Source organism: Muscardinus avellanarius, assembly GCF_963383645.1.
Source record: "Muscardinus avellanarius genome assembly, chromosome: 6".
Lineage (NCBI taxonomy): Eukaryota > Metazoa > Chordata > Mammalia > Rodentia > Gliridae > Muscardinus > Muscardinus avellanarius.
In genome coordinates, this window is record NC_137791.1 from 67003344 (window position 1) to 67030916 (window position 27573).

Below are 27573 nucleotides of genomic sequence, written 5' to 3' on the forward strand. Positions count from 1 at the left end.
ATATTAGGATAGATTTTTTCTGAAAAATAAATATATAAATATATGATAGTTTCACCTAAAAAAAAAAGAAAAAAATATTCTCTGGTAAGAAAGAAAGCAAAAAGAAATATTGAAATGTTATCTTTAAGTTATCAAAAGCTTGGTATCAGACAAATGAAACTGTTATGTGAGATTATCATTTTTAATTTTGGATAAATTGCTATAATACTAGATATCAACCACTAAGCCAAGCATGGGAAGGGGGGATGGGGAGGGAATGAGGTGGGGATTGGGTGGGGGCTGACTGGGCAATGGGTACATGTATGTCTACAAAAGTTTTTTAGTATCCCACTATGATGTATGAATACAGTGCACCAATTTAAAAAAAAAGCCTGAAAAAATATTTATAAAGGTTTAATGGACATAATCATCTATGTATGAGATTGTGTGCAATTATTTTAACAACTTAAGTCAGCAGAGTTTTAATAATTGAAGACGTGAAGTAGGAACACTAAGAAGGATAATGAAGAGTTGTTTTGGAGTACTAAGATCAGATTTGTATAAATAGGATGGTAATTACATAACTGTAATTATGACTTGCACTATTTTATGCTTTTTCTTAGCTCGATGTACTAGAAGATCCAAAATCCTAAGAATTTTAGTTAACAAATTACATTTTTTTTGTTTTTTTTTTGTGGTACTGAGGATGGAACCCAGGGACTTTCTACCTCTGGGTTACACTCCCAGACCATTTATATCTTATTTGGAAACGATCTCACTAAGTTGCTGAAAGCCTCACTAAATAGCTGAGGCTGGCTTTGAACCTGCGTGATTCTTCTGTGTCAGCCTCCTAAGTATTGGGATCACAAGCATGCATCACCATGCCTAACAACAATTACATTTTTGAAAACCAATTGTTTCTTTTCTTTTTCTTTTAATTTGAGGGAACTGAGTATTGATTCCTTCACTGGATAGGATGATACTTTCATGTAAAAAAAATAAAATTAACCTCCGCTTTCTTCCTAAATAGAATTTGTCAACAAAATAAGCAACTATCTCAGATTATTTCACCTTCTGGGTTAAAGCATATAATTGGAACAAGATCTAGTATCCTAAGCGGTTTATGTAGACTACATATTACCCTCACCTCAGTAAAATCCTCAGGTAAAGGTGAACCATCACAGTCTGTATCTTCTGCTCTGTCTTCAGATAACTTCCCAGTTGTCTTCATTGTGCCTGGTGGAGAGATGCAGGTAAATAAGATCTAATAGACCATTGAAACAATAGGAACCAGTATCCACAAATAGTTTCAATGTTCTAACTGTAAATGCTAGAAACAAATGACATGGTACCTGTCAGTATAACATTTCTGGTTAAAATGATCTCAGGGCTGGAGGATGTGTAGCTGAGTGGGATCTGAAGGGAAGCACATCAAGACCTGTGTGCATGTTTGTATCACTTTGAATTTTACTATGATGTATAATTACAATGTCAGAAAAAGTATTAAAAGTGAAGTAAAAATTGTGTTAACAATACAGTTTGATATCTGACTAAAAAGCTAACCTATTTACAAATATGGAAAATTAGATCAAATCTATTTAATTTCTGAGATATTATGCACCAGTGAGGAATTGGGCAATATGCTAATATATTTTATATTTATTTAAAAATTGCTCCTAGACTGGGCGTGGTGGCGCACGCTTGTAATCCCCCGGCTTGGGAGGCGGAGACAGGAGGATCGTGCAGATTCGAAGCCAGCTGTGCTGGCTTAAGAGACCCTGTTTCCAAATAAAAATATAAAAAAATAGGTCTGGGAGTGTAGTACGGAGGTAGAAGGGCTCCCAGGAACCCCAGTACCACAAAAAATAAAAATAAAATAAAAAATAAAAATAAAAACTGCTCCTAGACATGTATTTATAACTCCTACAGTTCATCTACCTGGAACACAGGCATCTCCTGCAGCATGGTTTTGGTTTAGAAGGTTCTGGGCTTCTTCATCCACAACATCGAGCAGAGACTGGATTACTTCAGCTTCTTGAGGGTCATCATAAATTCCATCATCTTGCAAATCAGATTCTTTAAAAATAATAATTTACATAAAATATAATATTGACATGAGAAAGGACAAAGTGTCAGTGTAAACTTGCTAGGTCTTTGTAAGTTTTAAGCATCGCTTTAAAAGGCAGCTGTGGTTACCATTGTGACTCAGTCATTTTTAGTTCTAGAACTATTCTGGTGGCTACAAAAGATCACACAAATGCTACTTACAAAAAACAAACCCAAATCAATGTTGGTGATACTCCTTTTCATGACACATTAGTACTTTAATGTTTACTTTCTTAATCTCAAAAAGTTATGTTACATGGATCAAGGAGAAAAAAACCTCAAGATAAAAATTTCTATTTAGCCTGTGAAGTGATGCTTCACAGAATACAAGAAAACTATCAAACAAAATAACTATCTTTTCTATCACTTAAAAGTTGTTTTAGAAGCCGGGCATAGTGGCGCACACTTGTAAGCCCAGCATTTGGGAGGCTGAGACAGGAGAATCTGGGTTCGTGGCCAGCCTCAGCTACTTAGTGAGGCCCTTTACAACTTAGTGAGACCCTGTTTCAAAATAAAGAATAAAAAAATGAACTGGGAGTGTAGCTCGGAGGTAGAATGCCCCTGGATTCCATTTCCTGTACTGGAAAAAAAAAAAAAAAAAAAAGTAGTTTTAGGGCTGAGTGTGGTGGCGCACACTTGTAATCCCAGCATTTGTGAGGCTAAGACAGGAGGATCATGGTTCACGGACAGCCTCAGCTACTTAGTGAGGTCCTTTGCCACTCAGTGAAACCCTGTTTCAAAATAAAGAATAAAGTCGGGTGTGGTGGTGCAAGCTTGTAATCCCCGCGCTTGGGAGGCAGAGACAGGAGGATTGCACAGGTTCGAAGCCAGCCGCGCGCTGGCTTAGGAGACCCTGTTTCCAAATTTAAAAAATGTAAAAATAGGTCTGGGAGCGTAGCCCGGAGGTAGAAGGGCTTCCAGGACCCAGTACTACCAAAACAAACAAACAAAAAAAAACCCCAAAAACAAAATAAAGAATAAAATATAGGGGTAAGGGTGTGGCTCAGAGGTAGAATGCTCCTAGCTTCCACCGCCAAAAAAAAAAAAAAAAAAAAAAAGTGACTTTAGTCTAAGAAATGAGAATAAATGCTAGATTTTTTTTTTGGTGGTACTAGGGTTCTATCTCCGGACTACACTCCCAGACCTATTTATAATATTTATTTATTTATTTGGAAACAGGGTCTCTTAAGCCAGCAAGGCTGGCTTCGAACCTGCACGATTCTCCTGTCTCTGCCTCCCAAGCGCGGGGATTCCAAGTGTACGCCCCCACGCCCGGCAAATACTGGATATTTTTACATTAATGCTTTAACAATATTAGTTTTATATTCTTTTATTTATTTGAACAACAGTCTTTCCTTTTAAAACTATAAAAACATAGAAGGAAAATAACAGAAGATACCTAATATTTATTTGTTATCTTGATTATGGTGGAAATTTAGAATAACTGGATAGCCGATTTAAAAAAAAAAAAAAACTACCTTTGGATCCAATCGAGTTTGCTGATCCCTTCAGCTGAGAAGTAGAATATTTTTCTTCAGGGTACAAGACTTCAATTATTTCTTTCCCATTAACCTAAAGTATAAAACCAAAGCAAATCATCAGGATGTTATTTAACTAGCTTTCAAGAAATGCTGCGGTTTGCTCTGAAAACCTTGCTCTTTTTATTAGGATAAAAAAGACACATGGTCAATGCAACAGAATTTGTTTCTTTATGAACAGTGGTGGCATAATAATGCCAAAAAGCTTCACTGGATTATAAAATTCCATTTTTCATGAGAAATTCATAGCACAGACATTAGCATTCAAGGACAGAACACTGTCAGGGAGACTTCCTGGAAGATTTTAACTCCAACAACAACAACACAAAATGCTGGCAATCATGAACAATAAAAGTTCTGGTTTTTAGGGTTTTATGTTAATTTAACAGAAACTCTACTCTTCTCTTTTTCAACAACATGCTGGTATTTAAAAAGAAAATAAGCACTGTACAGCATGAATAATGCTAGAAACACATGAAAATGTAGTTGCTTCAGTTATGTGAAATTGAAGATCTGAATAAACAACAGTGAGGACTGCTCTAGCTCAATCCACACATATGTGTATACAAAGGGATTTTTAGTTTTGTGTCACGATCATTTCTGCCTTAACATTTCTTCTGCTGCAGTATCTTTTTAGGACTTGTTGCCCTAAGTCAAAGTGTGAAATAACATAGTAAAATGAAAGGCAAGAAGTATGGGCTTCTGGTCACTAAATTCGTTTTCTCCTCCTACCTTAAATCCAGCTCATGTCTAGACTAAGCCTAGTGATAAGGTTTTCATTTCTAAAAGAGGAACTCATTTTCTGTGGGAAGATATTATACATTTTACATTACATGGAAAAAGACATTTGAGAAGTGAGGGTTAGAATAGATTGGGATGATAGTGGGATATAACAATCCAATAAAGTGAAGATCCAGCTGTGATCATTTTAGAAATGTACATTACACACCAAAAACAAAATCTTATAAATAAACGTTAGCCAAACAATGGGCATAAAAGTAGACTTAAGGAAAGAGCATGAGGTGTAATTCATTATGTGTGAAAATATTTTGTTCAATTACTCTTTTTTTGTGCTAATTCTAATGGATTTAAGCTCTCATTATGTAATAAAGTATTTTCTAAGTCTTTCAGCAGCAAGTACTTATTTTTTTGACCACTACTGTTTTTCTCACTAGTAGTTTAGTATAACATTCACAGATCACTACTGGCCAAAATTAAACCAAAGAAGCAATTCTATTCTTAATTGTACTCTTCCCTTTCCATTGTCTGAGAAATGACTGAAATAATTGTGCACATCACTTGAAAAAAATCCCCAAACTAAAGCTACCTTTTTAAGTAATTAGCTTATTTAAGAGCTGAGTGTTTGCCAAACAATGTAGGGTTGCTAGTGTGAGGGCTCTATGTTGTGTATTCTACAATTTCACCAAAATTTATCTTTATTAATCATACATGTATTTAAAACCAACAAATATTTAAATTTGAAATCACTTTGGTTCAAAACACAAATAAATATAGATTATTTGCATAGGGAGATAGAACATGAAAGAAGTTGACCTTTTTTACTTACTTTGGAGAATGAATTCTTAGGAGTGAGGGTGGGCTGACCACAAGGCTCCACACTGTGATGGCCTGAAAGAACAATACAGAAAGTAAAGGGATGAGCCGGACACAGTCATAATGGAGACAGCAACATAATTAAAGACAAGGATGTAAGTCTGCCACACCAAGTACATGTATGAAGATCTTACTCAATTAAATACATTGAGGCTGGGGTTGTAGCACAGTGGTAGATTGCTTGACTGACATGTGCAGGCCCTAAGTTCCTACACTCCCCAAATTTGATACATATAAAAATAACTAGCTAGGCACACACTTGTAATCACAGTAGTTGAGAGGCTGAGAAAGGAACATCGCAGGTTCAAAGATGGCTGGCACACAAGCAGTGAGACTCTCATCAATCTAGCAAGAGACTGTTTCAAAATAAATATTAAAAATAGGGTTGAGGGTGTAGCTCATAGGTACAATGCCTCTGAGTTCAATACTCAGTATCAAAAATAAAATAAAGAAAACTCACATTTATGAGGATGTTATTTTTTTATTAGTCTACTAAAGGACATCACATCAAAAAGTGATAAAGTTAAAAAGTCACTTTCTAGCCGGTGTAGTGGTGCATGCGTGTAATCTCAGCATTTGGGAAGCTAATACAGGAGGGTCGCGGTTCGCGGACAGCCTCAGCTATTTACTGAGGCCCTTTGCAACTCAGTGAGACGCTGTTTTAAAATTAAGAATAAAAAGTAAGGCTGGGGGTGTAGCTTAGAGGCAGAATACCCCTGGGTCCACCCCCGGTACTGCAAAAGAAAAAAAAGTCACTTTCTTTTTCCTTTTTTTTTTGCTGTACCGGGGATGGAACCCAGGGGCATTTTACCTCTAAGCTACACCCCAGCCCTATTTCCCCCCGCCCCTGTATTTGGAAACAGAGTCTCACTGAGTTGCAAAGGGTCTCACTAAGTAGCTGAGGCTGTCCACAAACTGTGATCCTCCTGTCTCAGCCTCCCAAATGCTGGGATTACAGGCATGCACCATCATGCCTGGCTAAAAAAAGTCACTTTCTTTCTTTCTCTTTTTTTTGGTGGTTCTGGGGTTTTTGGAAACCCTTCTACCTCTGGGTTACACTCCCAGACCTATCTTTGGTTTTTTATTTGGAAACAGGGATCTTAAGCCAGCGCAGCTGGCTCCTCCTGTCTCTGCCTCCCAAGTGCAGGGATTACAAGCGTGCGACACCACGCCCAGCTAAAAGTCACTTTCTGAAAAGAAAAGAATTCAAGCTGGGCATGGGAACTCATGCCTGTAATCCCAATACTTGAGAGGTTGAGACAGAAGCAGCACAGGTTCAAGGCCAGCCTCAGCAACTTAGGAAAACCCTGTTTAAAAAAAATAGGGCTGAGGGTGTAGTTCAGAGGTAGAATGCCCCTGGATTCAATCTCCAGTACCAGGGTGGTGGGGGGGGGGAGGAAAAAGAAAGAAACAGGGTCTTGCTGCTAAGTTGCTGAGGTTGCACTTGGACCTATGAACCTTCTCTTAGCCTCCCAAGTACTATGCACCACCACACCTGGCCATGTGCTTACATTTTTAAGAAACTGTCAAACTGTTTTGGTAAATGATGATAACATTTTACATTCTGGCCACTGTAGAGAGTTTGTATTATTGATACTATATGAGTTGTAAAACCTATAAATATATTAGTTCTATGGGAATCAAGCTGGAGAATCTTATTGACAGATCACTAGTCAGTGTTCACAAGGGTCCAGGGCACTAGAAAATTATAAAGAGGTGTCATTCCTGAGGTCACTGAAAAAGGCCCTCCTCAGTTTCATGTCATAGTTGCCTATCATGAACTGGAAAGATACATAGCAGCAAAAAGAACCCCTATGGTTTAGGATTTAGAAATTTTACCTTTAGAAGATAGACAACTATATAGTAAGTTTTTTTAAGCTACTGTTGATATTTATTTATTTTTATTTTTGTAGTGCTGGGGATGGAACCCAGGGGCATTCTACCTCCAAGCTACATCCCCAGCCTGATTTTTTATTCTTTATTTTTTGAAACAGGTTCTCACTAAGTTGCAGAGGGCCTCACTAAGTAGCTGAGGCTGGCCACAGACCTGTGATCCTCCTGTCTCAGCCTCCCAAGTACTGGGATTACAAGTGTGTGCTACCACTCCTGGCTACTACTGGTATTCAGATACAACTACTAGATAACCTAAAAGATTAGTTATACATGAAGTACTGAATTTACTTTTTTTGTTTTTTTGCAGGTCTGGGGATGGAACCCAGGGGCATTCAACCTCCGAGCTACACACCCTGCCCAATTTTTTTATTCTTTATTCTGAAACCAGGTCTCACTGAGTTGCAGAGGGGCTCACTAAGTAGCTGAGGCTGTCCATGAACCGTGATCCTCCAGTCTCAGCCTCCCAAATGCTGGGGTTACAAGCATGCACCACCACACCCGGCTAAATTTACTTTTTGAATGTATTATATTCAATCACATTCCTCTATTTCTCATTTTCTTACTATATTAGTACTAGCAATTAAAGATACATGTATGGGGTCTTATTATGCAAATTAATATAGAATTAGACTTCCTGGGTTTTAATTCTGGTTCTAGGCCTTAACTCTACGAGCTTGGGTAAATTATCAAATTTCCCCACATCTGAGTCTCTTTTTCTTTTTCTTTTTTTTTTTTTTTTTGGTGGTACTGGGGTTCCCGGAAGCCCTTCTACCTTCGGGCTACACTCCCAGACATATTTTTACATTTTTTTTTTATTTTATTTTGGAAACAGGGTCTCCTAAGCCAGGACACTCAGCTGGCTTCGAACCAGTGCGATCCTCCTGTCTCTGCCTCCCAAGCGCAGGGATTACAAGCGTGCGCCACCACACCCGGCTCTGAGTCTCTTTTTCTATAAAATGATCGTAGTAACTCTAGAATCATGGAGTTACTGTGAGGAAAGAATGCTCAGTCCAGAATGAGTACTACAGACAGCTGCTGCCCAAACTATTACTACTGCTACTACTATTGCTACTGTTATGCTAGAAGTATGAAAGACACTCTGTTTACACACTGCTATATACATAAATCAAAGAGGAGATATTCTGCAAATGTCTGAATAAATTAGCACATGACAAGTATAATGGGGTTTCACATGTACTACTGATTTATGCTTAAATATAGCTTTAGAAGGTAGATAATAATATCCTTATTTTACTAATAGAGAAAAAAAGGCTTATTTATGGATTAAGTAACTTGTTAAGGTGATACAAAACTTGTAAACTCCAGTCCACTGGGCTATAAATTTTATAGCCCACAAGATTTTGGTACAACATCTAAGCTTGCTATTCAGAAAGAAAAGTTCCCCCTTCACAACCACTTGTGCCATAAAACAGATGTAGCCTTACCATTGGCTTTGCTTGACTTTGGAGTCAGCACTGCAGATTTCTTTGAACTGGGAACCACTGGATGACCATCTCTGTTTAGTAAAAAAAGAAAAGATAATTGTAAAAATGAAAGAAAATTTGCTTAAATATCCTTTGAAACACCTGTTAATATTCTTCTGAAACACCTGTTTCAGAAGTTTTATTTTGGATCAGCTTTAGGGGCTCTAGGAACCCCCTGGAGCTGTAGACAAAATTCTATGAGTTTTCATTTATGAATTTTTGGAGAGAGATAGTTCTGACCCCCAAAAGATTAAGAATAACTTCTTTACACAATCTTCCTTTGGGTTTCAATACAAAGCATCACTGTATTTCCCTTCCCAATTAAACTACTAGTAACATTAATATCTAGTAATTTAGTTCACTGTTGCTCAGTAGACAGCTCAAAGGTAAGTTAATTTAGCAGTCACAGATTTTCAAGATTCATATATCTACAACCCTTGATACATGTAATACATGTTTTGTTGTAGATTATTTAAAGTGAAAGTCTGGAATAAATATCTATATTCAAAGGATTATAAGAATAATACTGCCGGGCATGGTGGCGCACGCTTGTAATCCCCGTGCTTCAGCCTTGCTGGCTTAAGAGACCCTGTTTCCACATAAAAAGGTAAAAAAAATAGGTCTGGGAGTATAGCCCGTGGGAGTGTATCCCAGAGGTAGAAGGGCTTCCAGGACCTCAGTACCACCACCACCAAAAAAAAAAAAAAAAAAAAAAAGAATAATACTATTGAGCTGGGTGCAGTGGTGCACACCTGTAATCCCAGTACTTGGAAGGCTGAGGAGAATCAAAATTTGACACTAGCTATACAACTTAGTGAGACTGTCTCAATATAAAAAAAAAAAAATAAAAGAGAATAGTACTACCCACGAAAATATAGTCCAGAAGATAGCACCTTGGGAATAGGGATTAGTATGCAATCTTTTTTTTTTTTTGGCAGGTCTGGGGATGGAACCCAGGTGCATTCTACCTCCGAGCTACACCCCCTGTTCTATTTTGTATTCTTTATTTTGAAACAGGGTCTCACTAAGTTGCAGAAAGCCTCATTAAGTAGCTGAGGCTGTTTGCTAACTGCAATCCTCCAGTCTCAGCCTCCCAAATGTTGGGATTATAATCGTGCGCCTCCAAGCCCAGCTTATTAGTATGCAATCTTAATGTTGCTGATACTTGAGGGAAAGGAGGTTGCCTAAGGTGTACAGTATTGAAAGAGATAATATACCACAGACCCTAAGTATCCCTGTATACATTCCTTCAGACTCTCATTGGGTAACCCCAAAACACAAGGATCTGACACTTTTTTAATTAAAAAAATTTTTTTTAGCTCTAGTCCATTACTCAACTGTCTTTTCAGGGTACAAATGTAAGGGATAAGGCAAATAATTTCTCTATCTCCTCCAAAAAAATAAACCAGGCTCTATTAGAGGCTGCTTTAAAATGGTAGGTTCCCCAGGCTTTTCTTATGCTATTCTCTCCTGTAATATAACCCATCACCTAGGCAGGAGTCCACCAGGCCCGCATACATCATCTCCAGAGCCTTGGAGGACATGTGGAAGGCACACCCACCAGGCTCAGGCTGCTTGCTGTGGGGTTAGTACTGAAGTATTTCTGAGTCAGAAGTTCAAAGTTTTAATCTAGAGGGCATGAATTCATGTACAAAGTGGTAAAAATAACAGCTCTCCCCTTAAACAGTCTAATGTAGTGGCTAATCCTTGGAAACTATGAATTTTATAAGGCAAAAGAAGTGGGTATTCTGAGATGAAAAAATTATCTTGGATTATTAGGGCTCCACTGTAATTCCCCTGGGGTCCTGATCAATGACAGAGGGAGGCAGGCAGTTATAGTTAGAGAAAGAGAAGCAGAGCGCCATAATGGCTGGTTTGAAAAAAGAAAGGGGCTAGAAACCCAGGAAAACGAGTGTTCTTTATAAGGTGGAAAGGGCAAGGAAATGGGTTTCCTCCTGAAACCTACAGAAGGAATACAGCCCTGAAGACAACTTTAGCCCAGTGAGACCTTTGTATTTCTGACCTCCAGAACTGTTAAGATCATCTTGAGTTTCCTTAAGCCACTAAATTTATGACAGTTTGTTACAAAGGTGGTAGGAAATGAATGCATATGTTTTCTCAATTTACTCCCATGGCAAGTGAAAGAAGCACTGTGCTTAGCACTTTTGAACACTGTGGGACTGTTAGGAGGTGTGGTGGAAACAGGAGTTCTTACCTCATCAACAGCAGATGTGGTGTTCCCCATCCTACCTTTGGAATGGCCACCAATGGCCAAAGACAAGAAATTTATTTTTATCCCTTTGCTTCAATTTAGGGACTGACATTAATTGAGGCCCAAAGCAACTGGCACACATTATTGCTTTACCTGGAGTGACTGGTGAGATTTCTGTTAGAAGACTGGATGGTGTGGTATACTCTGTGAGCACGAAACTAATGTGGTCATTTGATTATCCTAAAGAAAACTACTACAGAGGAGGGAAGAACTGAAAACAGCAAAGAAGCGGAACTAGAGGCCTGGAAAGATTTCACTTGATGACCATCTTATCTTTTGTGTGTATGTGTGCGGTCCTGGGGATTGAACCCAAGGGCATTCTATTCTGAGTCCTATTTTATTTTTTATTTGGGAACAGAGTCTTGCTAAGTTGTTGAAGCTGGCTTTGAACCTGTAATATTTCTGTCTCAGCCTCCCAAGTACTAGAATTACAAATGCATGCCACCATGCTCAGTGACCACCTTATATTTAGGCTTTAAAAATCAAGTATGACAATAAATTTTCTTTTGAGCTGGGCGTGGTGGTGCACACTTGTAATCCCAGTACTTGGGAGGCTGAGACAGGAGGATTGCTGTTTGTGGACAGCCTCAGCTATTCAGTGAGGCCCTCTGCAACTCAGTGAGACCCTGTTTCAAAATAGAGAATAAAAAATAGGGCTGGGGTTGTAGTTTGGTGGTAGAATGCCCCTGGGTTCCATCCCCAGTACCACAAAAAAATTTTTTTTCTTTCTTATTTAAACAAAGTTGGGTTGTATTTTTGGTGACTAAAAACATCCTAATAAACGTTAACTAACATATACTCAAATATTTATGTACTTAATATTCTTAAAATATTTACTAGAAAGTCGCCAGGCGTGGTGGCACATGCTTGTAATCCCTGTGCTTGGGAGGCTGAGACAGGAGGATAGCACAAGTTCGAAGCCAGTCTCAGCCACTTAGTGAGGTTCTCAGCAACTTAGTGAGACCCTGTTTCCAAATAAAATATAAAATAGGCCTGAGAGTATATCCTGGAGGTAGAAAGCCTCTGGGTTCCACCCTTAGTACCACAAAAAAAAAAAAAAAATTTTTTTAATAGAAAGTCTATTTTAACTTTACTAAGTCTTTTACTCTATGGATTACTAATTCAGTAATATCTTATAATAGTATATAAATATAAAAAGAGTACATAAATATAGCTGTGGTACACATCTATAATGTGTACTTGGGAGGCTGAGACAGGTGGATTGCAGGTTTGAGGTTGGCCTCAGCAATTTAACAAGACCCCGCTTCAAAAATTAAAAGGGCTGAGGTGTAACCTGGAGGTAAATGCTTCTAAATTCAATCCCCAGTACCATACTTGCTCCCCCAAAAAGGAGTATATAAGTACAATCAACACCTGAAATGCATGTACAGATACACAAAGCCTACAAACCTGGTGGCTTTCAGCACTACTGAAGGAAGTGACATGTCTAATGTTCTGTTAGCTTCTTCCAAGGTCATTCCTTGTGTGCTGACTCCGTTCACATAATGGATGATATCTAGTAGCTGAAGATGACCCTCAATGGCTGCAGCTGACCTTGGATTAATATCACTAACATATATGACTTGATGAAGACTGCCATGACCTCCAGATAAGGAAAAACCTTCAAAGAATGAAAAATAATTGTTTTCTCAGTCATACGAGTATGTGCTTAATCTAGCCAAGAAAATCACAAGGCACAAAGCTTGACTTTTCATTACCCAATTCCTCTTTGTGGCATGTGAATGTAATGTCAGGCAGCAAATGAGGCAGCACAGGCATCCTGGGTAATTCCAGAAGTCGTCCGAGAACTAATCTGACCGTCTTGGGTGCAGCTCGGAGCATATTTACCGCATCAGTGTGAGTCATATTGGTAACATCTGTATCATTAACCTTTAAAAATGAGAAAGGGCAAGTTAGCTACAATTGTTAGAGTGAGGAAGCTAAGTTGTCAAGAACACACAATAGTTTCCCTAACTTTTCCTAGAATACATACTAGCTAGTAAGAAATGTGTAATAGAATGGTACCTAATTTATTAGAATCTCCTTTATGGTAGAAATTACAAGCACAACAGTCAAGTCATTATAAATGATATAATAATGTAAAATCCCTAACAAATGCAGTATTGCTTTGCTAATATAGGAAATGTATCCTCTTAGTAATTTAAGAAACTTTCTATCTCTGGGACTGAACCCAGAGGCATTCTATTTCTGAGCTACATCCTCAGCCCTATTTTATTTTTTATTTGGAAACAGTTTCTCCCTAAGTTGCTAAGTGTCTCAATAAGTTGGTGAGACTAGTTTCAAACCTGCGATCCTCCTGTCACAGCCTCCCAAATACTAGGATTACAGGTATGGGCCACCACACCCAACTTAAGTTTCTCACCTTTATGAGCCGGTCTCCAGGCTTCAGCCTCCCATCGCTTTTGGCTGGATCCTGTATGACGTCATGCACATAACAACCAATACTCTGATTGCCTTTGGTTACTGTAAAACCCAAGCTTCCTTTTTCTGATTTAATTAAGGTAATGAGGAGTTCTACTTCCTAGAGAAAGAAAACAATGGTTCCTTTAAAGTTGTCTATTTTGCCCTATAGACAAACAGAAAGATGACTATTACTTCTCTTGATTAACAGAGGGGGAAAACAATCTTGAACGTTTATTTAACTTGATCAAGTGAAGAAGCCAAATCTTTCGAACTCTTAATAGAATGCCCCCTTCCCTCAAGCATGTAAAAGTTGTGTCTAAGTAAAACATTTTTGTGCTTATCACATAGATGAGATACAAGAGGTAGGATGTTCTCCTGTTTCCATTATTGCATTTTCAGGATAGACAAATAATAGTGGCTATATTTTGATATCAAAGAATACATTTTTGGAGGAAAGTTTCAGAAAAATTCTCTGTTTCTAAATAACCAAGATAGATGTCCAAGCTACAGAATAAAGTGTGTGTGTGTGTGTATGTGTGTGGTAAGAATATGAAGTCTTTGGATAACTATATATCACAATTTCACTTAAAATTTAAAAGATTACAATTGAGATACAGGGGTTTCTTTTATTTTTTTCAGGGGTTTCTTATGTGGATAATGACAAAGTTCTATGAAAATGATTCAAAAATTATTTTTACTTTATTGCTAAGACTAAAACTAAAGATATAGATGTTACACACACACACACACACACACACACACACACACACGACAAACAAAACATCTGGGAAGATCAATTCCAAAATGTTTATAGTTTGAGGGTGGTGAAATTATAGGTGGTTTTAATCTTCTTTTTACTTGTCTTACAATTTTTTACAATAAGCATTTAGTACTTAGGTAACTGTATTCTAATAGGCTAGCTTTCAATGAGGGTGAAGAATATTATACTTGGATATTTGGTTTCCAAGTTTGATTTGTAGATTAGCAGTTCCAAGCATACTAATATAATATAAAAGACTGCAATTTGGTGCACAAAGAATTTGTGCAGAAAACAGGGTTTCTGCGGGAAGATGGCGACCGAGAAAAGCAGGGCTTAAGAGCCCCACTAACAACCAATCTCCATTACCACAAAATCAGCGCCTTTCATAGCCAGAAAACACCATCACAAGAGAAACAAAAAAATCACCAGGCTCCAAAGAGAAAGCAGACTGAGAACAGAGCTCAGAGCCATAGAGGAGATAACCGGCCTCACGCCCGAGGACGCGGCAGCAGCGCCATATTGCCGGCGGCAGCGGCAAATTCACCAGACGGCTACAGCAAGCCGAGGTGAGCCTCTGCGGAACAGCCAGGCGGGATTTCTCACCGCAGGTAAAATCTAAAGCTCCCAGTGGCTGAGCTCAGCACACGCTGCAGGGATTCAGAGTGGAAGTCAAAACCAAGAAGAAATACGCTAGCCTCACGGCCGAGGGCGTGGCAGTGGCGCCATATTGCCACCGGCGGCAGCAGCAGAGAATTCAACGAGTCCAGTACAGCTACATCTGCGTACTCAATAACAGTGAGTCAAATTGCGGGCCCCAGAGGAGAAATCCCAGTACTGTACTCCCTGGGACTTGACCCAGTGGGGGAGTGGCGGTGGCAGAGATATCACACCATAGGAGAACGTGCAACCTGGCACCCCCCACAGTCTAAAGCTGCCTCTATCGACTCCCTGGGTCGGAGACTCTGTGATACAACCCAGTAAAGGAATAGTAGGGTCTGAGATACTACTGACTCGAGATCTAGAACACCTTAAGTGAAGTCATAGTGACCCAAGGGAAGAACCCTGAGAAGGCACAAACTTCCGAAATCATGGGAAAGAGGAATAATACTGGAGCAATGAATGCCCACAACCCCACATCAGAAACCGATAAAACAAAATCAGAGATTTCTAGAAGATCAAATCAGGAAAATAACTGTAGAAATAATAGAGGTGCTTCGAAAAGAACTCAGAGAGAGCCAAAAAGAGATAAAGGATGCAATTAATGAAGTAAAGGCCTCAATTCAAAGCACAAACAACCGATTAGACCACATGGAGAACAGAATCTCGCTCTTAGAAGATGATCATTCCAAAAATGAACGCATCCTTTCTAATCTAGGAAAAAATATCCGACAGCAGGAATCTGATACTGAAGAAATATGGGCCCATTTTAAGAGAGCTAACCTAAGAATAATTGGAATAGAGGAGGGAAAAGAAAGTGAAACCAAAGGGATCAACAATCTCTTCAAGGAAGTAATAGCAGAAAATTTTCCAAACATAGAGCAAGAGGTTGATACACAGGTCCAGGAAACGTATAGAACTCCCTTTAGACAGGATCTGAGAAGAGGATCCCCACGCCACATAATTGTCAAAATGACCAATGTGGAAGCCAAGCAGAGAATCTTAAAGGCAACAAAAACAAAGGGCCAAGTGACATTCAGAGGCAAGCCAATTAGAATCACTCCAGACTTCCCAAACCAAGTCATGAGAGCCAGAAGGGCTTGGAGTAACATATTCCAAACTCTGAAAGAAAACAACTTCCAGCCAAAAATTTCCTACCCAGCAAAACTTTCTATCAAATTAGATGGAGAAATAAGAAGCTTCCATGACAAACAGAAACTGAAGCAATTTTTGTCTTCAAAACCAGCACTAGAGAAGATACTCAAAGAGATTAACTACAAAGAAGAAATAGGTAACACACACCAGAACCAGAGAAACAAGATTTTCCATCCAACAGTCAACTAAGATTGGTTATCTGTGGAGATTCATTACTTATGTTAGTCTTTTACCTATCTCTAAATTGTATTGTTTGCTTTTATTGTTGTTAATTTTTAGGATTTCTAGTTGGAATATTAATATACCTTCAGATATAGCATTTGGAAATATTTTATCCCATTCTATTAGTATCTGTTAACTCTGTTTACATTGTCTTTGGATATACAATATTTTTTTTTTAAATTTTTTTAGGGAGTTTGTATACTCTTCTGTTGCCTGTGCCATTGAAATCATATCCAAGAAATCACTGCCAATTTCAGTGTTGTGAGGTTTTATGACCCAGATTTTCTCCTAAAAGTTTATAGTCTTAAGATTTATATTTAGGTCTTTTATCTATTTTGAGTTAATATCTGTATATGGGATTAGGTAAGGGTCCAACTTTATTCTTTTCCATGTAATTATTATGTTTCAACAATATTTAGTTAAAATATTATTATTTCTACCACCAAATGTTCGTGGAAACCTTGTCAAAAATAACTTGACATATATGGAAGAATTTATCTCTAGGCTTTTATTTAACTCCAATGATTTATATATCTGCCTTTAGAATAGTACTACACTGTTTCAATTATTGTAGCTTTATATGGTTTGAAATCAGAAAATATATATCTTCTAGCTTTGTTCTTTTTCAAGATCGTTTTGGGTATCTAGAGTCCATATTCCATATTAGGATAGAGTTTTTTTCTGAAAAATAAATATATAAATATATGATAGTTTCACCTAAAAAAATAGAAAAAAAAATTCTCTGGTAAGAAAGAAAGTAAAAAGAAATATTGAATGTTATCTTTAAGTCATCAAAAGCTTGGTATCAGACAAATGAAACTGTTATGTGAGATTATCATTGTTAATTTTGGATAAATTGCTATAATATTAGATGTCAACCACTAAGCCAAGCATGGGAGGGAGGGATGGGGAGAGAATGGGGTGGGGATCGGGTGGGGGCTGGCTGGGCAATGTGTGCATGTATGTCTACAAAAGTTTGTATCCCACTATGATGTATGAATACAGTGCACCAATAAAAAAAAAAAAGAAATTGTGCAAGAGGAAAAATTATATTCTAACTTTAAAAGTTAAATAAGTAACCCACTAGAATTGAGAAACAAAAATAATACTTATTGACTAGAAGTGTCTAAGCAATGTATTTTACATATGATATTTCATTCAATGTTTACCACAATCCAGGAGGCAACTAGCCCCATTGCAGAGCCAAAGCTTTTATAAGAACCAAGAATTAAGTGAATTGTCCACAGGTCTCTGACAAATGTCAGCAAGTCAGTGGTAGAGGCAGGATTTGTCATGGATATTTTTGTTCTTTTCTCTAATTTCTCAGCAGAAAGACATATCAGATGTGCTATCCATTTATTAGACACAGATATGAAGCTGCTCTAAATGATATCTTTTTCCCCAGCTAAAGGGAAATTTGTGTGTATGGGTATCTTCATTGAAAAAATATGGAGGGCTGGGGATATAGCTCAGTGGTAGAGTACTTGCCTAGCATGTACCAGGCCCTGGGTTTGATCCCCAGCACTACCAAAACCAAATCAAAACAAAAAACAAAAGAAAAAATATGGATTTTTTTTCCTAATATGGAGGAAACAACTCACCAGTTCAAATTCATCAAGGTGGTTTTCCAAATCATTTTTCAAAGCTGTCAAGTTTTCTTGTCTGGCTGGTTCAGAAGAGAGATGTGTATGATATTTACCCATTGAATTAGAGGAAGCATATTCTGATTGGGGTTGACAACTCTGTCCAGGAGTTGAATCCAGTGGTAGAGGGGAAGGAGGGTTGCTATAGAGACAAAGAAACAAATACATTTTGGTATCCATTTAGTAAGTTTGTTCCACAACAGAATATCATTAAGAAATATTCCTGACTGATTTTGATTCAGATCCTAACTACCTTTTCTGATGCCACACTGAATTTATTTAATGTCTATTATATGCTAAATTTATATTTTATGTCCAGGTTAAACTCCCCCACCATTTTTTTGTGATACTGGGGATTGATCCCATGGGGCATTTTACCTCCAAGCTACACTCCTATTCCTATTTATTAGCTTTTTATTTTTATTTAAATTTTTTTTTTTTTTTTTTTTTTTGCGATACTGGGGATGGAACCCAGGGACATTCTACTGCCAAGCTACACCCCCAGCCCAATTTTTAAATTCTCCATTCTGAAACAAGGTTTCACTGAGTTGCAGAGGGCTTCACTTAGTAGCTGAGATATTATCCACAAACCCCGATCCTCCTGTTTCAGCCTCTCAAATGCTGGGATTACAAGCATGTGCCACCACTCCTGGCTCTAGCTTTTTATTTTGAAACAATCTCATTAGTTGATGAAAGTCTCACTATTTGCTGAGCTTGTCCTCAAACCTGAGATTCTCCAGTCTCAACCTTTCAAGTACTGGGATTACAGGCATGTGGAGCCATGCCTGGCTAGACTCGTTTCTTTCTTAGAGAAACATACGCTGTCTCTACTACAGTTGACAATAACCATTTGCTTGGAGTGCTGCACTTAACACTGCCTTACCTGTCTTCGAATTCAGCTTTACTGGATGTTTTCTGGGGATAGTAAAACATGGTACAGATGGTATCTTCTTGGCACTTTGGTGCATCATGTTGGCTCTGTGCCTGTGAAACCATGTTGTTAAGTGTCTGATGCAAAGCTGAATTCCAATTCATGTTTGGCATCTTTGCCATAGCATTTACTAAGTCATCTTCTCCACTCCCACTGCTGTCACTGTAACTGTCCTTCCTGGATGAAGACTTGTACTGGTTCTTGTTTTTGTCAGATATTTCATTTTCATCCAAACTGGCACCTTGCTCTGCGCATGATGGCTGGGAGGTGTCTTTACTGCTGTTGGGGAGTGCTTGTGCTGGAGAGTGGAGTGGGGTCTGAATAAAAACATTTAAAGACATTGTATGGTGACAACTTATAATCACTTCAGAAATGCTCAATAGAAAATGAACCCATTGAAAAGCAGAATTTGCTACTAAAGTATTTGATTAATTTTCTGATAGTAAAAGTAATTTATGATCATTAAAGACAAAAAAATCACAGCTGGGCATGGTGATGCATGCCTGTAATTAGAGTACTTGAGAGGCTGACACACAAGGATCACAGGTTCAAGACCAGCCTTAGCAATTTAGCCAGACCCTGGGGATGTAGCTCAGAGGTAGAACGCACCTGGGTTCAATCCCTAGAACTCTCCCCACAGAGTTTCCATTTTCAGAATATGTGATATTTGATCCTGTCCTAATATATAAGTAATTGTAGTTTATGTTGACCTTACTTACCTTTATTATGTGAATGTGACAACTTTTAAATCAAATTCTTTGCTTCTAAGAAGTGAGACACATTTTTTAACTTTTATTTTTAATTGACATGTAATGGCTATTTAAAAAATGCTTATGGGCTGGGCATGGTGGCGCACTTTTGTAATCCCAGCATTCGGGAGGCTAAGACTGGAGGATTGCGGTTCGTGGACAGCCTCAGCTGTTTAGTGAGGCCCCAGAAACTTAGTGAGACCCTGTTTAAAAATAAAGAATAAAAAATAGGGTAGGGGGTGTAGCTCAGAAATCAAATCCCCAAATTCTGTCCCCAAACCCACACACATACAAAAAATGCTTATGGAGTTCAGTATTATGTTGTGATGCATTGTGGAATGACTAAATTAGGCGAATTAACATATCTATCAAATATGTTTTATTTATAAAATAAATGTTTATCCAATATTTATTATTTCTTTGTGGTGGGAATATTTAAAATCCTGTCTTTTATCTGTTTTGAAATATAGAAGACATTGACTAAGACATTTCTAAATGGCTTTGGGTTAACTATTGTGTGTGTGTGTGTGTGTGTGTGTGTGTGTGTGTGTGTGTGTGATACTGGAGATTGAACCCAGGGGCATTCTACTTTTAAACTACAAGCTATTTTTAACGAACTAAATAAAAACTCTTAAATATTATAAAATAAGAACTGCCAATATCACATAAATATTTAAATTAGAACAAGAGTTATGTATTATACTTCGTTAACCTACTTTCAAAATTTTGGTTTCTATCATAAGTATTTTCCAAAGTTCTTAAATATGCTTTGAAAACAATTTTAATTGGATAACAGACCTACAGATGGTTTTAATTTATTTTAGCTCTCTCTTTTTGATATAGAGTTGTTTTTAGTTTGTCACTATTAACAGAAATCTAGGAGAACTCCTTTTCTCTTTTAAATATACTTTGGAGAACTTCTTATATTTTTACTTGGGTTTCTCTTTCTTTGTAATTTTTTATACTTCCAAACAGGATGTCCTTAATGGCCTTGCTAAATATTTCCAAATTGCTTTCCTGAAAGATTTTATCAGTTGATGTATTGATCAAGATTCAGTTTATCTTATCTGGTTCCCTAAATCAATGTCATCTCTTTTTTAGGGGGTGGTACTGGGGTTCCTGGAAGCCCTTCTACCTTCAGGCTACACTCCCAGACCTATTTTATACTTTTTTTAAATTTTTGGAAACAGGGTCTCTTACACCAGAGTGTCTGGCTTTGAACCTGCGTGATCCTCCTGTCTCCGCCTCCCAAGCGTGGGGATTACAAGCGTGCGTTACCAATGTCATCTCTTAAAATGGCATTTCTAAACCGGGCGTGGTGGCACACACTTGTAATGCCCGCGCTTGGGAGGTGGAGACAGGAGGATCGCGCTGGTTCGAAGCCAGCCTCACTGGCTTAAGAGACCCTGTTTCCAAATAAAAAAACTATAAAAAATAGGTTTGGGAGTGTAGCCCGGAGGTAGAAGGGTTTCCAGGAACCCCAGTACCACCACCAAAAAAAAAAAAAAAAAAAAAAAAAAGTATTCCTGCTAATGTTTCCTAACACTTTCTCTCTCCCTGTATTAGAGCTCAAGCTTGCCAAGAGGCTCCTGGCACCCAGATCCAAGAGTTAACGTTGACTGGCTATGGAATTATTTTATTTTATTTTATATATTTTTGCAGTTCTGGGGATGGAACCCAGGGGTATTTGACCTCCGAGCTACACCCCCTGCCCTATTTTTTATTCTTTATTTTGAAACCGGGTCTCACTGAGTTGTAGAGTGCCTCACTAAGTAGCTGAGGCTGTGCGTGAACCATGATCCTCCAGTTTGAGCCTCCCGAATGCTGGGATTACAAGCTTGCGCCACCATGCCTGGCTTATTCTTTATTTTGAAATAGGATCTCACTAAGTTGCGGAGGGCCTCACTAAGTAGCTGAGGCACGCACATGTGTGTGTGTGTCTGTGAGCGTGTGTGTTTGTGTGGAACTGGTGATTGAGCCCAGGGGCATTCTACCTCTGAGCTATACCCCCAGCACTATTTTATTTTTATTTGGAAAAGGAATCTCACTAGGTTGATGCAAGGCTCACGATTTGTTGAGGCTGTCCTCAAACCTGTGATTCTCCCGTCTCACCCTCCCAAGTACTACAATTACGAGTGTGCACCACTATGCCTGGCATGTGGATTGATTATATTACAAACATGATATACACTTAAAGGGGCCGAGTGACACATACAAGACAATAATTCCTAGCTGAAGAAGTCACAGGCATGTAACTCAGTAGATCAATCCATGATGATACAGCTACAGCTCAATTTGCAAAACACTAAACTGATATTCTTCAAAAATATAAATTACATTTCATAGGGCGTACCAAAAGTGCAGGATCAATTTCCGGTAGCACACCAGGTGGAGGTCTACAGAGAAGCAAGGACACCTCTGGAGCTGTTCCCCTGAGAGCAGATATGACTTCCTGGGGAAATGAAGAGAGTAAAATCATCATTATAAACCACCCTGAAAGGCTAATCCATTTGTCTCATCATTAAAAATGCTATACTCAACCCATTGTGAAGGAATGCACCTGTAATCCCAACACTAATAAGGCTGAGACAGGGGGCTCTTGGGTTGGAGGCCAGCCTCACCAACTTAGTGAGAACCTCAGAAACTTAGCAAGGCCCTGTTTCAAAATAAAAAAAATAATTTTTAAAAAGGTTCATGGTTGTAGCTTAAAGGGAGAATGTCACTGGGTTAAATCCCAGTACCAAATATACAATGAAATAAAATCAACCCCCTGAATGCTACACTCCACCTGCCGGGGCTCACCTGCTGGGACAGTCCCTTCAGAGAGGCTCCATTCACTTTCAGGATGACATCACCCACATCGATTTGTCTGCTCTCTGCTGCTGGCTGTCCAGGGAAAAGCTTTTTAACCCGTACTATGCTGGCATTCATTTGCTCGGGTATAAGATTGTCTTCTCGAGAAAAACTAAATCCAAGGCCTGAGCTATTTTTAAACAGTTTTACCTCAAACGTATTTTCTGGAGAAAAAAGACAAAACATTTGAATTTTCTTAAGCTGTGTATATATATGAGCAGAGAAACAGATTATACTTAGACACATTTTAAAAAGTCTATTTTCCCATGATATTTATAGCTCTTTAAGCATTTGCTGCAACCTGATAGTGTACTAAAAATCCTCTTTCATACTATCTTTAAGAAAATATAACTATAAGAACTAGCTGTTTGAACAGAAACAAAGAAACAAGTTTTTTTTATGTGTGTGTGTGGTATTGGGGATTGAACCCAGGGGCATTCTCCAAGCTATACCCCCAGCCCTATTTTTATTCTTTATTTTGAAACATAGTCTCACTATGTTGTAGAGGGTCTCATAAGTAACTGCAGCTGGTCCTGAATCTGCAATCCTCCTGTCTCAGCCTCCCAAATACTAAGAACACAAGCATGAGCCACCACACCCAGCTGCAGAAACAAGTTTTTAAACAAATTCTAAAAATAAATTTATGCCTCAATCTCAAGTATTTTAAAAAACAGTAAAAGAAGAACAAAAAGGTGGGAGTAAATCCAGAGAAGATGACATGTAAGAGAAATTTAGGTATGTAATGGAAAAAGATGGTAAAAGAGAAAAATAAATGTTAGCCAGGAATATGGGAAAAGAAGTTGACATTGTAATAATTTAATGAGTTCTACTTTTTTTTTTTTTTTTTTTTGGTGGTACTGGGGTTCCTGGAAGCCCTTCTACCTCCGGGCTACACTCCCAGACCTATTTTATATTTTTTGAAACAGGGTCTCTTACGCCAGCACGGCTGGCTTCGAACCTGCGCGATCCTCCTGTCTCCGCCTCCCAAGCGCGGGGATTACAAGTGTGCGCCACCACGCCCGGTTAATGAGTTCTACTTTAACCCAGAGAAATTGGCAACAGCATTCCAATAAAATTATCACCAGTGAAACAAATGAAGAAGCCAAAAACCAGAAAAGAAAAAAAATTTAAATAAAAAAAGGATGAAAGCTGGGTGTGGTGGCACCTGCTTGTAATCCCAACATTTGGGAGGCTAAGACAGGAGGATTGTGGTGGGCAGGCAAATTTTGCAAGAATGACCAGTACTGAGGAACTAGTAGGTGGATTTTTGCCTAAGGTTCCCTTCACAAGTCCATAAAAATTAAACAGAAACATAGAAAATCTAAGAGTGAAAGATTAACATGAATTTGAAGCCATTCTCATAATTATTTATTTATTTTTTCCCTTACCAAATTCTACTTTGAATTTTACAGCTATTTCAGGCATGAGTAAATGACCATAATCAGGTATGATTTCATTATCCAAAGTTTTCAGGCCTGATGAACACCAAATGTTTGTTATTTATTTATTTTTATTATTCAGTGTGGTGCTCCATGAGATTATTGTTATACTTGACATTCTAAAGAGATTAGGAAATGAATTGTAATCCAACATGTAAAAACCATATTTTGAGTAAGCGAGGAACAATTTCACAGTGACATCAGGGTCTCCCAAGGCCTTACCTTCAGTGACAAAGCTGTAGTCTTTGATATGCGTTGTTTTCTTCACCATCTTCTCTGGCACTGGCCCTTGGGAATCCTGGTGTGAAAGGGTGCACTGTGGGGTCACAGGGACATGTTCTTTGGATGCTGGTGACTGACCCTTTTCTAACAATAGATGAACCACCTAGGCAAATGGAACAGAACTTCATTAATTAAGAAGAATGATAAAGGAAGTAGATAAGCTTTCATGGCTTTTATACTTGGGATAAAATATCATTTAAAGTAACTACTTTGAAGCCAGGTGTGGTGGTGCATGCTTGTAATACCAGTAGTTGGCAAATAGGAGGATCACAGGTGTGCAGTCAGCCACAGGTACTTAATGAGGTCCTTGGCAACTTAGTGAGGCCCTGTTTCAAAATAAAGAATGAAAAATAGGGCCAGGGGTGTAGCTTGAAGGTAAAATGCCCCTGGGTTCAATTCCCAGTACCACCAAAAAACCCCCCAAAAAACAAACCTACTTTGTATACTAAAATATAGGACAGGAAACAAAAATAAGAGGGACAAATGGATTGAAAGCTTCAAAACTAAGTTTTTATTACTTTCTGTATACAAAGATAAGTCTTTAAATACATCTATTATAAAACATGTTAAAAATCTATAATACCATAAACACACTATAGAAAATTTGGATATTAGAGAAAAATTACTATAAGAACCATTATAATTAATTTGGTAAATTCCCTGACCCAAAATATATACAAAATGAATTTGGTTTTGGGTTGAAGAATGATTAAAAGTGAAAAATCACTAGAAATTAGTAAATGTTTATGGAACATTTTAAAAATGGAGTCTCAAGCTGGGGGTGGTGGCGCAGGCTTGTAATCCCAGTAGCTGGGAGGCTGAGACAGAAGGATCGCAGGTTTGTGGCCAACCTCAGCTACTTCTGAGACTGCTTCAAAACAAAGAATAAAAAATATAGGGCTGGGAGTGTAGCTCAAAGGTAGAATGCCCCTGGGTTCAACGCCCCCCCCCCCCCAAAAAAAAAAGCTTCATCCCTCCCCGTCAGACCTCTTTGGTAATATTAGGGCTAAATGTGACACAGAAAGCTAGCTTCCTCAGTAAAAAATTCTTATAATAATACTTGCTTCTTAGCTTTGATCAAAAAACAAAAACCCAACTTTGAATGGTTATACAAATTAACTATCAAATTTTGAGGCTTCAATAAGACTGATATTACTCCCATATATTATGCTTTACTAAGGGATCTTAAGAGGTGTATAAAGACCTATTACCTGGCCTGTATTTCTCAGCGTTTCCACAGCTTGCTTATGGGTAGCTCCTTCCAGACTTACTCCATTGACAGCGAGCACACGATCACCTACAGGCCGTTATTTTGAAGAAAAAAAAAAAAAAATCTTAAAGGTTCTACAACTCTTTACCACCTGGTAGTTTTATTTCATAGTGCTTTGAAGAGAGATTCAGGCAAATTGCAGGCAAAACTGTGCTGCATATTTCCTTTAATAAATTTGTTTAATCTTTTGCTCAATTCTAGGGTAATTTTGTTTCAACTATTGATGTAGAGAGATTGAGGCAAGGGTGTACTTAGTATTTTCACAAATCTGTTTATTAGCAGACACAAAACATACACAAAAACTTTGTTTAGATATATTTTGATATTAAGGAATAAGCTGGGAGAAGAGTATTTGGAGTGGCATTGAGGAATTTCCTAATGCAGTTTTATAATTGAGTGTGTTCTTATTTCAAATATTATGCATGCAGATCTCAACTGGCCTTGTAATTTCTTATCTATTTGTGGTGATATGCATAAATCCAGTTCCCACACACATACAAACATCATACCTTTGTGAATTCTACCATCAGACTCTGCTGCTCCCTTGGGAATCACTGCTTTCACATAAATGCCACCATGTCTGACGCTGGTATTCACACCTCCCTAAACAGAAAGAGACAAAATAACATTTGATAGTATAAAAAATTTTGCATTCTCTTTTAAATCTGAGTCCTAGAAAGGATTCAGTTCATCGAAGTGGTAGCATTATATCAGCATGTGCAAGAATTTCAATAACCAATACTATTGTTAGATAAGTTTCACACAAATCACAAATCAAAGCAGTATCTTTTTAGCAAAACTCTTCATTCAGTTAAAAAAGTTACAATATGCTAGATCTTGCGTATGTGAGGAACTTCTCTCCCTTTGGAAGTCTACATCATGCATGAAGAGCAAGCACAAAGCAAAAATCCATCTATGCAAAATTAGTGTGAGAATGTGATTATCAGAAAAATAGTGTATGAAATATATTTCAGATTATATTTGCAAATCTGAAAGCAAATCCCATGAGTCAAGACAAAAAACGTTATTTTATTTAAAAAGGATTTGTGTGTGTGTGGTACTGGGGTTCCTGGAAATCCTTCTACTTCCGGGCTACACTCCCAGACCTATTTTATACTTTTTTTTAAAATTGGAAACAGGGTCTCTTAAGCCAGCAAGTCTGGCTTCGAACCTGTGCGATCCTCCTGTCCCTGCCTCTCAAGCCTGGGGATTACTAGCATGTGCCGCCACTCGCGGCTAAAAAGGATTTTTTTTAATTGTAAAGATGAGGTCTAATAATGAGTCTTCCTTCCTTCTTTCCTTCCTTCCTTCCTTCCTTCCGCCACTCGCGGCTAAAAAAGATTTTTTTTAATTGTAAAGATGAGGTCTAATAATGAGTTCCGTCTGCCTGCCTGCCTGCCTGCCTGCCTGCCTGTCTGTCTGTCTGTCTGTCTGTCTGTCTGTCTGTCTGTCTGTAGTACTGGGGATGGAACCCAGAGGCATTTTACTTAAGGGATACACTTCCAGTCCTATTTTATTCTTTATTTTGAGACAAGGTCTCCTTAAATTGGAGAGGGCCTCACAAATTATTGAGGCTGGCCAAAAATCTGTGGTCCTCCTATCTCAGCCTCCCAAGTACTAGGATTACAAGTATGTGCCACCATGTCTTACTATATTTTAAAAATAAGCTAGAAAATTAATTTTTCTTTTTGCTCTCAATGTATTTATAGTGTTTTTCTATGACATTTCTAAGTGGCTTTTTATAATCAATACTAAATGATAAATATATCAAGTAGTCTATGCTTGCATTTAAGATACTTTTAGGATACTTTTTTTTGGGGGGGGGGGTACTTGGGCTGGAACATAGGGACGTTCTACATTTGAACTACACCTCCAGCCCTTTAAATTTTTTTCTGTAACAGGGTCTCACTAAGTTGCTGAAACTGGTCTTGAACCTGAGATCCTCTTTTCTTAGCCTCCCAAGTATTAGGATTACAGGTGTGTGCTACTGTGCTCCACTAAGATACACATGGGCGGACGTGCGCATACACATACATGTATATGTATATATACATACATATATTTTTGAGTCTTTAATTTTAAGTTACTAAATATGTTTACAAGGTATTAAATTTTGGAGAGGACATATAACTATCCATAACCTTAACTATTCATGATACAAGTTAAAGATATTATTATTTTATACTTCTGTAGAAACTGTCAAGTGAAGACAAAGCACACACATTAATTTTATATTTTACATGTCATTCAGTAAGCAGGTTTGAAATTTTTTTTGGGAAAGATAACAGGTCTACTTTTTTAA

The 27573-nt window shown here is 38.0% G+C and overlaps 1 protein-coding gene across 1 annotated transcript in view; it reads right to left on the reverse strand.

Moving 5' to 3' along the window:
• PTPN13 (protein tyrosine phosphatase non-receptor type 13) overlaps nt 1–27573 on the reverse strand; it is a gene marked incomplete at both ends in the record, with an annotated part of 193749 nt that overhangs the window by 27328 nt on the left and 138848 nt on the right. Inside the window, 15 exons of the mRNA XM_080697337.1 lie at nt 1127–1215; nt 1918–2055; nt 3564–3657; nt 5191–5252; nt 8576–8646; nt 12297–12507; nt 12605–12776; nt 13270–13428; nt 17706–17889; nt 18631–18995; nt 21781–21879; nt 22230–22444; nt 23942–24104; nt 25213–25298; nt 25781–25874. Of these exons, the coding sequence (XP_080553463.1) occupies nt 1127–1215; nt 1918–2055; nt 3564–3657; nt 5191–5252; nt 8576–8646; nt 12297–12507; nt 12605–12776; nt 13270–13428; nt 17706–17889; nt 18631–18995; nt 21781–21879; nt 22230–22444; nt 23942–24104; nt 25213–25298; nt 25781–25874 (2202 nt within the window). The remainder of the gene's footprint in view (nt 1–1126; nt 1216–1917; nt 2056–3563; nt 3658–5190; nt 5253–8575; nt 8647–12296; nt 12508–12604; nt 12777–13269; nt 13429–17705; nt 17890–18630; nt 18996–21780; nt 21880–22229; nt 22445–23941; nt 24105–25212; nt 25299–25780; nt 25875–27573) is intronic.